Consider the following 13,240-nt stretch of genomic DNA (forward strand, 5'->3'; position numbering starts at 1 on the left):
TATGTTCTGCTTGAGTGCAACCAGTCAGCATCATGTCTAATCGCTCGGATATCCCCTGTTCTGAGGAAATGAGAGAGTACTATGAAGGCATCCCAGCCCATTGGCCCGAAATGCCAGCGGTATGTCCCCATGCACCTCTGATACAGGTCATTGTATGCTCCCGCAACATGAGCTGACCCCGTATACGATCTAGACCCCGTTTGTGGGCTCTCACAGTCCTTACTGCACAGAGCCTCTAGCTCCGAACGGCATGCTCACACCGATCAGTCTTCCGGACAGCTCGTTCCGTGCCAGCCCAGCAGTCAGTTACCACGCACAAGGCTACCACCACGTGCATGAATACCAATATAGCATCAATGACCCCCTCTCAGCTCCACTGGGTCTCGGTATCTCTGCACCCTTCCCGAGTGACTATCCCCGGTCTTCAGCCCCCGATCCCACCTACCTCTATGCCCCGGACCCAAGTGGCATCCAGCATGGCCTGGCACAAACACCTAGCCAGTCGCCACAGGGTCCACCACCAGCCAAGCGTGCCAGACATGTATCGGCGGAGGCGTCCTCACGCGAGTACCCAAGCAACACACCAATCAACATCGCCCCCAATCCAGAAGGCGTCCTCCGCATGGAGCAAAGTCGCCAGTACGTCCAGCCGACTTCACACATACTCCCCAAGGTCCGGGCCCCGGGCCGCGGCCGACGTGACCCCCAAGCAGAAGACGAAGACGCATTTGTAGAAGAGCTGCGAGATAAGCAAACAGCCTGGAAGGTCGTGCGCGAGGAATTCCGCGAGAGGTTTAATAAAGATGCCTCCGAGGCGCGTCTGCAGATGCGTCTTCATCGCCGGCTGCGCGAACGAATGGTTCGCTGGGAAGAATCAGATGTGAGTATGTTACCCCCCTGCAACGCATGGTGTAAACAATCTGTGTGCTGCGTGAGCTGGAGTATGCATGCGTCGAACAGTTCATCTGATGCATATGTCTTCTAGATAAAACTCCTAATCCACGCCCATGGCATCTGGGCAAAAGATAAATTCCAGTACCTTTCAGACAAGGTGAGATTCCCTATGCTTGTATGATATAGGGAAAGCTCTAATGTGTCCTTTGATCTTGTTTTTCAGATGAAAGAACTTGGTGGTACCAGATGGTACTCGCCTGATCAGTGCAGAACTCAACTTCAACTTCTTGACACGAAAGAGCAGCATCGTGATCGCACGAGTGCATCGCCATCTGCTATGTCTGACCCTGCTCCTATGACACCTACTGTGTCTCGAAAAAGACGTCGTGCTCAGTCCTTGGACTTGGACAGTGACTACGACGAAGCGACCATTTAGATTCAAGAGCCATTCTTTTCTTCCCTTCTTATTCTTCTACTACTACTTCTCATCTCTCATTTCTTGTTCATTTTCGGTTTGACTTGGTTCGTTTCTCATTCAATGGTCTCTTTATTTCTTTTTTATTTCCATTCTAAGATCAGCCTGATCGATTTCTCACCCCGACTCTTACCATGATTGTCATGACCAACTAGCCTCGGATTTGACAGTACTATGTTTGCAGAGCTAGGGGACATTTCTATTAACTACACCATTCTCTACATATTTCTTTCTTATTTTTTTTATCTCAAATTTTATTTCCATTTCCATTTTTATATTATTCATATTGTAACCGTGTTCCTGGACTCCTTGCTCTCAGGTTTGATGTAGCACTCATGTTGTGGGAATGCAGTAGTGGCTCAGGTCCGGGGCTGTGAAGCGCTAAGAATTTAGATTATCTACAAGCAGCTATTTTTGGATGTCAAGTTGACCTATTGGCCATTTTCCTATCAAAATAATACTGATATACAGTAGATACAATAGAGAGCCAATTTCCCACTCTGCTAGGGTCTATTATGCCGCATGACAATTAGCACCATGTATTAGGGGTGGTGTGTTTCTTTTTTATTATTATACAACATTGGGAGTGCTAGCCCACATAAACTAATGCATATGAGGAAGATATTGAAGAACTATGTTCATGTTAAAATTATATTACACCCCTAAGTACTAGACCAATATCACTGGGCCATATCAGAGTACGTCCAAGGATGAGGTATCGATATTCCAATTCTACACAACGCAAAGATTCAACTTCTGGTTTATCTTGACGGGATCTGAGAGAGATAGGTCTCACTTCCTTTCATATAAAGTGTATAACCATTGAAAACAACAACAAAACATCAACGCTCATCGGAAGAAGGTAAAGAAAAGGAAACATCGGAAGCCTAAGACAGTCTCTAGGACAATGAGGAGCTATATACCACGTGCAAAATGGCCAAGAGTATACAACAATGGCTCTGTCCTTGATCAGAGACTCTGACTGAGATTCTCATAGGGCTAACAAAGCAAACAAGCGAAACAGTATCGTTTGCCATTTGCTCTGTTGAGACAGCGAAGACATCCAAACAAAGGGATTTGGCAAAAGACAAAGGCTTTATGTTCAGATTGAGATCTGAATCGGACCGTTTCTCTGGATAGATAAAAAGAGAATGACAAGAAAAGTGGTTCCTACCTGGAACTAGCCTAGAAGATGAAAGGCAAGTACTCCAAGATCCCAAACACAGACTCAATCTGTTTCTTCGGTGTTTTGCATAAGAAGACGAGATGAGAACCCATTTAACCCATAATCTCCAGGAACAAGACCATCCAATCTCATCATGGATACCCCAGACTTTACAATCCCCGACGACGACCACGTCAACGACGCTCCCAGCGAGAATCCTCCGAAGTCTAAGAAGACTCGTCGCAGCCGCTACGACCCGGAGCCAGACTGGTCGGCCATGGTGCGTGCCAAGGTCACGAAGACCCAACATCGTGTCGGCCAGGCCTGTGATCGTTGCAAGGTATGTCTATCATATGTCGATATTGTGTTGGACTTGACTCAGAACACCACACTGACACATTTGGGTTGATCTCTAGCTCAAGAAGATGAAGTGCACACCTGATCCCGGAGGTTGCGCTTGTTGTCTCACCCTCAACATCCCATGCAAAGTCACTGACCGTGTCACCGGTGAGACCTGGGTGCGTGGTGAGGCTGGCCGGATGCGGGCTATTATCGAGAGCCTCAAGAAGCAGACTGAGGACCTGAAGGAGCAGGTCACGCAGCTTCAGCAGAAGAACGCACAGCTACAGGACTGTCTGGACGGTTCGTACAGAGCCAATCTCATGGATCACTACGAGGTATGTTTTTGTACTCGTCTTCTCCATAATCTATCTTGCATTGTATAGATCTGGTTTTTCAAATTTGAGGATTAGGGCTAATTCAATTACCAGCAGGACCTTGACCCCGGACACCATCACCACAGTCTATTGTGATTGTGATGTCTTTCTTTGCCCGTGCTACTCCATAGACAGTTTATCATGCCTCTTAGCTTTCTTATTTGCATCCGTCCTGTTCTGCCCGAGATGAAGAGCATGACAAGATTTGTTGTATAAGTACATAAATGCTCGTATTCTGAATACTGCGGACTTAGGGTCTTTTAGTCAAGTAAAGACCGAGAGATTCCGTACAGTAGAGTGAGAAAAAGAAAATCTGTTTGTCTTCCTTACAGAAGGACATATCAATGGGTATATGTACGTAGTGACCATGTAATCCCAATTCGTGCGCCGGGTATCCAAAATAGAAATGCAATGCAAATAACCATCGCCCTTTTATCAGCTGGCATTTTTCTTCCAGCAACAACAGATTCCTTTGCTTTCACACCACTCCCTGGCCGACGCGGTACCAACCTCGCGATCCTCGCCCACGAGTCCAAGTCCCTCAATATTGAGCCAGGCTGTGAAATCTTCTAGAACGATAGGGTCGTACATGAGGATTTTTTCATGCCATGTCGGTCGACTACGGCTACCGCGAGATGATGACAGAGGCGAGAGCTGAGGCTGGAGGCGAACAGCTTGTGTGATCTGTGCGGATATCTCCGCCAGACTGATCTCTTTAGAGGATTCTGTCATGCGCGTGGTCGCAATGGATGCAGAGGATGGTGGTCTTTTGGCTGGAATATCAGAGGAAACAACCTTGCGCTTGGTGGGGCTTGGTGATGGTGTTTTTGTGAGGATATCCAAGGAGTGGTCTTGCACCCAACTGCCGGTCTTGGATTTCGAATAAATGTCGGTATAGTGCTTTTGTACTTGACTTGGAGAGGGTATGATTTCTTCTTCTGAGTCTTGGATCTCTTCTACATCAATGAATGATGTAGAAGTCCCAGTGATAGGTTTCTCTCTTGAGTTTTTCTTTGGGCTTGTTTGGAGATTGGTTCGCGAGGCGGAAGTTGATTTTGTCGCGTCAAGTGATTTTCGGTTCCTAATAGATGTTCCAGCTTTAGGCTTCACCGTAGCCTTCGTCTTCGCAGCAGAGGTGGATTTTGGAACATTGTCCATTTTAGAGGCAGGTTCTTCCTGTTGCTCAAGTTGGCATATAAGCTGGCTGTCAGAAGCAGCATTGCTACCACTACCGTGTTTTGATTCCCAACATTGTCGAAGCAGATCGATCATCTTCTTGCGGCCGCGGACTGCTTTGAAGCCATAGGAGGAGACCTGTTTAGACAACTCTGCGTCTGTGAATCCGGTATATTGTGGCATTGGGGGTGCCTGCGAGCTAGCTGGCTGGGAATCAACCGCTTCAGTCGGGGTATCATTGGCACCCTTCGCAGGTTTCGCGGCTTTTACCACGGCCGTAGCCGTAGCCGTAGCCGTAGCCGTATCCGCAGGGATCGGAGCCGGAGCTTGAACCTGCGTGTCTGAATCCAAGACACTTTCGGTCGGTAGTGGCGATGGTCTCTTTTCTGAAGGTGAATCTATGTCTGCGAATTCAAGCTCATACCAATCACTCTGAAGAGTGTTGTGGCTGGGGTTTTCCGCGTCGTCTTGACTCTTCTTTCCAGGGGATTCTTCCCCATTCGTCAAGTCGACCACATTTAGTGTTTCTGGTTGGATCAAAGATCCTTCGGTGTCTCTGGCGCCAACACACCACAGATTCCTGGTGCCTGCCAACTTTGATACAAAACGAGTAGACGATTCTTGGATCGCGCTGGGGTCCTTATTGTGCGTCCCTTTTGAATATGAAGGACCTTCGGGGACACGGATGGCTTGCTGGGTTTCTCGCAGAGTCTCGGGCGAATCGTCTTTTTCCAACTGACTGCAGCTGCCGAATATAAGATCTTGATCATTCAGAAACTCGACAGCTGCTTCCGGGGAAAGTACAGTGGACGAAGACTGCTTCTCTATCTCTTTGGCCTTTTTTTGTCTCCCTTTTGTCGTTCTGATGCCTGCAAGACAATCAATCACCGGCTCATCCTCTTCTGCATCATTTTTTGAATATTGCGCAGTCATGCGCGCCGTCAACGTGGTAAACTTCTTGGGTTTGCCCTTGGTTGTCTTTTTGGGCTTTCCCGTGTTCTCTCCTTGACCAGATGACTGGTCACTTGAATCAGAGTACCTTCCATTGAGCAGTGCTTGAATTTCAGGATTAACCAGCTCTATACGCCGACGCTTTGTTGGTCCTTCGCCATTTGCATTCTGCACAAAGTCGCGGGGATGTAAAGCTGACCCAGAGTAATTATAGTCGGATACCAGCTTGCCAAACCCACCCGAAGAGCTCGAATCACGGTCCTGATCCTGGCTGCCACGATCAGTCACGGTAGCTATTTCTTCATAAGCGGTCTCCCTTGGTGGCGTCCAATCCATCCTTCTTCTCATTGCCTCGTCCAGACGCAGCACCTCATCCTTTCCCAAAGCATTCGATTCCTTTGGTGTAGATTTCTCAGAGGTATCCTCCGAAGGAGATAATTTCGTGGCAACTGTCTTCTTCCCACCTTTGCTGGATTTCTTTGATGGTAGATCGCCGCTTGTCTTCGTAACTTTCCCAGCCAATGTCATATTTCCCGAATCTTTACTCTTCGCATTTCTTCGAGAACGACTCTTGGTCGGTTTCACTGCGTCATTCTTTTTGCCAACAGCCTCTGGCTGGGGTTCCCCAAGCGCAGTTGTTCCTGGCGCACCCGCCACTTTCTTCGCCTCCCGCCGCGGTTTGCTCGGTGCGGTTTGCTTGCTGGTTTCCGAAGCAGGATCCTTTGTCAATCGCTTTTTCGGCTTCGACGCGCCGTCGGGACACTTGTTGCTCGCGACTGGAGTGGGAAAAAACCGGGAACGCGTATGAGGTTGGGACAAATCAGATGTCGAGCGTATTGGCGGTGGCGTTGCACTCCGTGGCAAGGCATGAGAGACAGGCTTTGTATCATGCCTACCCGGCCCCGGCGACCGCGGTGGATGCGGAGAGGACGACAGAATTATCACATCTGCCATGCTGGTCATCGTGGCGAGTCGCGTCTTGTGTGTTTGTTTGATCGATCAGGGCGAGTCGCGTGTACCGCTTGAGTTTATTATATCAGACATATCCTAGGCAACGTTTGATTTGAAGAGAAAATAATATAAAGGGTATGCAAGTTGAATATGTATGCTGGAGAAGTAGTGTTTTGCAATACAAGTTTAATGATTCCAGACGTCGGGATCGATCGCCCGTGGTCTTGGCAAAGTTGCAGGATTGCCGTTTTGAGTTAACCAGAATGTACATAGTTCGGCCGGGCAACCAACTGTATTCGCAGAGTAGATTCATACTAAATATATTTATGCTAAATGTCTGTTGGGGTCAATCCATTCTCATTTAAGTAAATCTATTTTTACTGTCCTATATCACACTAAGCAACGGTCAGGACCAGGCGCGTCGAACTACTCCGTACAAAAACATGCTTTGCACCTCTGGAATATTTCATTCAATTCATCATTGTCGTGGCTTTATACATTGCCTCAGAAGAGATACCTGTGGTGTCCTCTGCTCAATCTCGGGGCCGACGAACAGTAGACCTCAGAGAATTCATGGTGATCTGCTTATGATTGATGCTGGGGTATATTCTCAAGTCGAAGCCAATTTGGAGCACAATATATCCCACTCGAGAACAACAGCACGACTTGGAAAATGAGTTTTCGCCCCATGGTAAACTTTAGGGATTTCGGGCACAGCGAATTTGGATATTTCATATGAGCCATTTCTCATGATCCCCTCAAGGCGATTGCACTCAACAAGGAATTTTCGAGTCGTTGCTTAGCCTCATCATTCTCCTTGGCGGTTGGCGAAGGCAGAGCTCCTAGCTTGTATGCTTTCTTGATCTTGTTGATATCAGAGATTTCAGAGAGTGTCTGGTCATCGAAAAGCACAGGTGTTCCTTGAACCGAGCTTTCCAAGTGGGCCGCGACGGATTCATGTGTTATCTCCGGAGAGACAGAAACCTTGACCACCAACAGGTCTTTGGTTGAATCAGTAATACCGAATCTACGGAATGATTCGGCGATCTAAGCCCGCGTTAGCCCCGGCTTCAGTGGCAAACTTGCAGCTATTTCCTAGAAATGGCAACCCACATTATTCGTAGGGTTCAATGAGAACACGATCTCAGAATGCACATTACGAGACTTCAGTCGATTGTGCATGTAATCATTAACTGCTCTGAATACTGCAGCAGTGGCGTGGGCCCTTGACAAAACCTGTGGCTTGGTGTTAGGGACCAGTCCATTTCTTAGTTCTCGAAGACAAATTAACATACCATGCTTGCATCAATGAATGCATACTCGAATTCTGTATCGCCAGCGAGAAGCTGACCTTTCAGAAAGGCGGCATTCTGAATATTGCGGTATAGAGCAACATGCACGGGCATCAATGGTAGATGTGACAGGCTGATCGTCTCTAGACTTGATGCCATGACTGAGATCGAACCCAAATGGAAAGTAAAGGAAGATGACGTATGTGTAATCAAGCCGATCTGATAAAAGAATTAAAGTGAGCCCTGCTGTGAGTCTACAAGCCCATCCCACTTCTTGATCCACGTGACCAGTTCTGGAATTTTCCGGACTTAAGCGGTCGCCGGCGGAACATGAGTAATCGTCTCCATATCACCCGTGGGCCCGACATTTAAACATCTCCTCACTCTTGACTCTTGACACTCCCCATCGCAAACATGGCTTTCTTTTTACGGCGCCCGTTCGCTGTATCCTCGGCACTTCGCCAGGTCCCTAAGGTCACGAACACCGCCCGATTCATTCACAACTCTCCCATCAAGCCCACCCAAGCAACGAAGCCTCAGGGCATTTCGTCCTCGATCTTCGCCAAGTCCCGACAAAACTTCCAAAATGCCTTCCGCCGTACATACATGCAGCAGAGCTTCAACCCTGCGCAGGGTGGTAACATGACCCAGAAACTGGTATATGGCGCTGCCATTATTGGTGGTACGGTTATGGCAACCAACTTCATCTTTAACCGTGAAACGAGGGAGGACGGCGGTATGCCTGCTTATGAGCGGAGCTTTTTGAATGACACTTTCATGCACACTGGTCTTGGTCTTGGTATCATTGGTGTGGCGGCTCGCGCCCTCCACATGAACGGCTGGTCTTATCGTCTCATGGCTATGAACCCGTGGCTCGTCATGGGTGTCGGCCTTGTTGGCAGCATCGGCTCCATGTACGGCACTTTCTACACTTCCCCGGATAAGTAAGTTTTTCGCCCTCTCATATTCGTTTCTTCTAAAAACATATGAGCTAACTTTTCAATTAGTTACGTCATGAAATATGGTTGCTGGACTGCCTTCAACCTTACCCAGGCTGCTCTTCTCTCCCCCTTGATGTTCATGAACCCCGCCATTCTCGCTCGTGCCGGTCTCTACACTGTTGGTATGATGGGCTCAATCGCTTTCGTCGGTGCTACTGCCAAGCAGGAGAAGTATCTATACCTGGGTGGTCCTCTTCTTGCCGGAGTGACCATTGTTGCTCTCTCTGGTCTCGCCCCCATGGTTCTCCCTGCTACTGCTGTTCGCACTTTGATGTGGTCCGAGCGCCTCTGGCTGTACGGTGGTCTTGCTGTCTTCGGCGGTTTCACTCTTTATGACGTGCAGAAGATTCTGCACCATGCTCGTCTCGCCGAGCGCGGCTTGATCAAACGCGATGTGGTCAACGAGTGCGTCAGCCTCGAGTTGGACTTCATCAACATCTTTATCCGCATGGTCCAGATCCTCGGCATGGGCAACAACCGTCGTTAAATTACTTTATATCCACTGTATTAACTTTGCAACCTGATTCCCAGTTCGTCTAACATCATCAGGATTGGTGTTTCGCTTTTTTTTTCTTAGTCATTTGACTTTTAACCCTGTATTTGAACCAACTGTTTATCTTTTGTACTCATTTCTTTTTTTTTTTTCTTTTTTTTTTTTTTTTTGTTTTGTTCTTTAACCTCGATGGTTCCTCAGATGGCCAAGCGCAGCTAATCGCTGTTTTGTACTTGCTGAGAGACATATACTAGACAGGGTAGCAAATACAAATCTCCACTCCCTTGACATTGCTGCATTCGAAAGATACTCCGTATGTTGTAGTTGATGATGATCCGAGTCTGCAAAGTCCGGCTCAAAGAGTAAGGATGAGGCTACATACAAATCGTCAATGCGATGAAACATGATAGCGATCACCTAGCAGTCAAGTATGCATGTGGATATAAATCTAGGTGAATTTGTATAGCCACATCAGGCTTTGGATAGGGATGTAATACCATCTCTGGCTTTCTGCACTGAGACTATACATTACTACCCAGCATTGTGTTACTTGGATTAGGCTCTATAAGAAATTCAGGTACATGTTACGATTCGGGTAGTTGTGGTCATGTGATTGCTAGCTTAAACTGGTAGGTTGCCCCATACCGCCCAAGAGACCGCCCAATAATACCGCCCTCCACCCTTTGCAGACTTCATATCGCGACACAGACCCATACTCATTGACCACTACGGACGTGCAGACTAAACCTCCCAGCATAATACCTCCACAATCGCATCAGTCTTCTTGGTCCTGTGCCTTCCAATATGTCGAACGAAATGGAAATTGACCCTCCCGTGGCACACGACGATGTTCCCGAACAGTCGGACCGCAGTTTTGAGCCACGCACCCAGGGGAACGCGGTCGCTGTGCGTAGTATCGAAGGATGGATTATCATCGCATCTAATATCCACGAGGAAGCATCCGAGGAAGATGTGACTGAACTCTTTGCGGAGTATGGTGAAATCAAAAACTTCAGCTTGAACCTTGATCGGCGAACGGGTTATGTCAAGGTGCGCATCCTCAATCCCACAACTACCTCTGAACCTACCCTCAAGAACGTCTCTTCTTGAAATGTGGGGATTCTTGTCAACTCACGTTAATGAAACGATAGCTAACAATACTATTCCGGTAGGGCTACGCATTGATCGAATACTCCACTCTCCCCGAAGCCAGTGAAGCTATCCAGAACCTTAACGGTTCCAAGCTCCTTGAACAGACGCTCCATGTCGACTATGCATTTGTCCGCCCGCCCCCATCAGGCAAGCACAAGAATGGAGGGCCAAAGGGCCGGGCTACTCGGAATCGCAGCAGAAGCCCCAACCGGAGTCGCAGCCCCGAAGCTGGCGGCGACCGGGACTAAGCTTCCCTAAGGGATGGGAATGATAGAATTTAAGCAGCATACATTGCTTTGGTCTTCCATTTGATACCTGGGCTTTGCTTTTTCTCACATTTTCTTTTTCCTCAATACCTCGCGCTGTTTCGTTCGAACCCTTGCCCACCCTTCCTGTCAGAACTTGTCTACAAATGATGGACATATTATCTAGTACCCGCCGGCATGACCCCTCCTCATCGAACCCGTATGGGTTCACAGGCAGAGTGTGGGTGTGCACGGGACACATACACACAAGAGGTACGTGCCGGCTCCACGATAAATCGTCATAATGGTATGGAAATCCGCACTTAACCTTTGACTACAATTATGCTGATTTCGACTCAGAAAAGAAAGGCTGTTTGATGAAATTTGAAAATGGTGTATGAGCATCTGGTCAACAAAGACAACCTTGGACCTCAAAGCCCAGCGTCTGGGAGTAATGTACATTATGAAAGCATGGGTTTTCTCCGTTATAAGCAGCCTCTCATTACGTCCACTTGTCTTGTGACTCGTTTCAAGACAAAGTCAAAAATGGTATCTTACCACTCCGTAGTACGGAGTATATGGTGTCGTATTGCTATGTAGGATCCCTTACAGCGTGCATCATGCGACAGCCATGTGGGCGCTGGAGTAGAGTCGATAAATTAACTTTTGGACCCTAGAGTTAGTATAGTAGAATCAGAAGGCTCCAATGATTTCACAAGGTGATCATAGCCTTCCAAGGCTTTGATGCCAAGACAATGGATGTGGATGTCCTCACCTGCCCTGGAGCGGGTCTGGTGACTAAGCTTAAACCTCCGGAGTCGGCTCCAGGGCTCCCCATTTTCCCGCATGGCGCATGAGGTTATCGCTGGTCCTATTTCAGCCGCTGTAATTGCGCACCCTCTACTCTCTATTCTTATAGACGGACTGCACGGTCTTATGTCTGGGGGTCTTATTCTGACAGGATAAATTTCCTGAGGCAGAATGGCTCCCCAACACACATCTTTTGCTCCCTTGGGGCTATCACGATCTCTATACCACATTCTTATTCTATGCTTCTTATCGTTTTCAGCTGTGACCAATGCGCTGGCGTATCCATCTCAGGAAACTTTGGGAGTGCCTTCATCTTCCAGTTCGATTGATGATCCCTCAAAGGAGACTGTCTTTGGGGGTACTGAATCAGCGCCGGAAGGGTCGATTCACGATCCCATTCTGAATACCTTGCAGGATCTTATCGCCGCCCTGCAGGTGATGCAAGACAGGTACTTTGTGCTGTGGCAAGGCACATGGCCGACCAGCATTGATTGGACCGCGGCGGTGTTGGGCACACACGTTTCGGCAGCGCTCTCGTCTCTAACCTCAGGCCCGCTTGATATCCCCGACACCGATGAATTGCAAGGATTATCCTTCTTCAGGCTTGAGAATACAGTCAATCAATTTTTCAGCCATACTTCCGCGTTCTATTTTGGCGAAAACTCTTTCAGTCTCAGAAACCAGGCTTATGATGACATGCTATGGGTTGTGCTAGGATGGTTGGAAAATATCAAGTTCCAAAATCTTCACTCGGACCTTCACTATGTCTCCTCAAGCAACAGCTCTGGAGAACTCTGGTACGGTACTCAGTTCCAGAACTCTGCTGCGCACAGAGCACGCATCTTTTACGAGCTCGCCTCCGCTGGTTGGGACGAGACACTCTGCAAGGGGGGCATGATATGGAGCCCATATTTGCTGCCGTATAAGAATGCTATTACGAACGAGCTCTATATCTCCGCAAGCATCGAGATGTATTTGTACTTCCCCGGAGATCCTATTGAGGCCCCGTTCCTTGTCGACTCACAAGGCACACAGCCCGCACGGAAGAACCCGCACGACCCTGTTCATCTGCAGGCTGCAATTGACGGGTATGAATGGCTCAAGAACTCAAATATGACTGGGATTGGCGGCCTCTATGCCGATGGTTTCCACATCAGTGGCTGGCAAAGCACATCAAACCCCGGCTCGGGACAATGCGACGAGCTTAACTCCATGGTCTACACCTACAATCAAGGAGTCATTCTCAGCGGGCTGAGAGGACTCTGGCTAGCCACAAACTCGCTGGACTATCTGCGCGACGGTCACGAGCTTGTCCGCGAAGTATTGCAAGCTACCGGGTGGCCACATACCTCCAACCAGCAGTGGAAGAAACTTGGTCGCGGAGGCGTGCTCGAGGACGCATGTGATTCTCGCGGAGCCTGCTCCCAGGATGGACAGACCTTCAAGGGGATCTTCTTCCATCATCTTTCAGCATTCTGTCGACCTCTTCAGCCGCAAGAGAAGCAGTTCCTGGCGGACGCGGTTCGCAAACATACAGCACATGACGACTGGGCCGAGGTCTATGAGCAGCATATGAAACAGTGCCGCACCTATGGTCCCTGGATTAAACACAATGCGCAAGCCGCTCTGATGACTCGTGACAACGATGGCAAGTTTGGTACCTGGTGGGGCCGTTCATATCTTCAGCTGGATGCCAACGAGGTCGTGGATAGCAGCACTATTCCGGAAGGTGCTGTTGACTACCGCAATGCCGATTATGAAATCCAGCCCTCGACTACAGGCTCCACGTCGAAAGACTACAACGACCGTGGCCGAGGCCGCACTGTGGAAACACAGTCCGGCGGCGTCGCTGTTTTGAGAGCCCTGTATCAATGGCAATCCTACGATGAATAGTGGACGAAACAAGGGAAAGGATTGGG

At 48.5% G+C, this 13,240-nt stretch overlaps 7 protein-coding genes across 7 annotated transcripts; 5 read left to right on the top strand and 2 right to left on the bottom strand.

Moving 5' to 3' along the window:
• Window positions 1-32: 32 nt before the first annotated feature.
• Window positions 33-1,330, top strand: N7525_000594 (uncharacterized protein; the record flags this gene model as incomplete). The annotated part of the gene is made up of 4 exons (XM_061211626.1): window positions 33-119; window positions 194-880; window positions 986-1,051; window positions 1,118-1,330. The coding sequence occupies 4 exons, from the start codon at window positions 33-35 to the stop codon at window positions 1,328-1,330; spliced, it is 1,053 nt and encodes a 350-aa protein (XP_061070852.1).
• Window positions 1,331-2,688: 1,358 nt separating this feature from the next.
• N7525_000595 (putative C6 finger domain protein) lies at window positions 2,689-3,346 on the top strand (the record flags this gene model as incomplete). The annotated part of the gene is made up of 3 exons (XM_061211627.1): window positions 2,689-2,874; window positions 2,951-3,211; window positions 3,305-3,346. The coding sequence occupies 3 exons, from the start codon at window positions 2,689-2,691 to the stop codon at window positions 3,344-3,346; spliced, it is 489 nt and encodes a 162-aa protein (XP_061070853.1).
• Window positions 3,347-3,685: 339 nt separating this feature from the next.
• On the bottom strand, window positions 3,686-6,340 carry slx4 (the record flags this gene model as incomplete). Its single annotated transcript, XM_002562191.2, has 1 exon — window positions 3,686-6,340. One exon carries the CDS (start codon window positions 6,338-6,340, stop codon window positions 3,686-3,688), a length of 2,655 nt encoding a protein of 884 aa, XP_002562237.2.
• A 735-nt stretch (window positions 6,341-7,075) lies between these two features.
• On the bottom strand, window positions 7,076-7,779 carry N7525_000597 (EKC/KEOPS complex subunit CGI121/TPRKB; the record flags this gene model as incomplete). The annotated part of the gene is made up of 3 exons (XM_002562190.2): window positions 7,076-7,375; window positions 7,442-7,564; window positions 7,624-7,779. 3 exons carry the CDS (start codon window positions 7,777-7,779, stop codon window positions 7,076-7,078), a joined length of 579 nt encoding a protein of 192 aa, XP_002562236.1.
• A 255-nt stretch (window positions 7,780-8,034) lies between these two features.
• N7525_000598 (Bax Inhibitor family protein) lies at window positions 8,035-9,108 on the top strand (the record flags this gene model as incomplete). Its single annotated transcript, XM_002562189.2, has 2 exons — window positions 8,035-8,564; window positions 8,628-9,108. The coding sequence occupies 2 exons, from the start codon at window positions 8,035-8,037 to the stop codon at window positions 9,106-9,108; spliced, it is 1,011 nt and encodes a 336-aa protein (XP_002562235.2).
• Window positions 9,109-9,918: 810 nt separating this feature from the next.
• On the top strand, window positions 9,919-10,514 carry N7525_000599 (RBM8 family RNA-binding protein; the record flags this gene model as incomplete). The annotated part of the gene is made up of 2 exons (XM_002562188.1): window positions 9,919-10,164; window positions 10,287-10,514. The coding sequence occupies 2 exons, from the start codon at window positions 9,919-9,921 to the stop codon at window positions 10,512-10,514; spliced, it is 474 nt and encodes a 157-aa protein (XP_002562234.1).
• A 978-nt stretch (window positions 10,515-11,492) lies between these two features.
• N7525_000600 (putative glycosyl hydrolase) lies at window positions 11,493-13,214 on the top strand (the record flags this gene model as incomplete). Its single annotated transcript, XM_002562187.1, has 1 exon — window positions 11,493-13,214. The coding sequence occupies one exon, from the start codon at window positions 11,493-11,495 to the stop codon at window positions 13,212-13,214; it is 1,722 nt and encodes a 573-aa protein (XP_002562233.1).
• Between the last annotated feature and the right edge of the window lie 26 nt (window positions 13,215-13,240).

Source organism: Penicillium rubens (genome assembly GCF_028828025.1).
Source record: "Penicillium rubens strain IBT 27055 chromosome Unknown utg000001l_segment0_segment0, whole genome shotgun sequence".
Classification (NCBI taxonomy): Eukaryota; Fungi; Ascomycota; class Eurotiomycetes; order Eurotiales; family Aspergillaceae; genus Penicillium; species Penicillium rubens.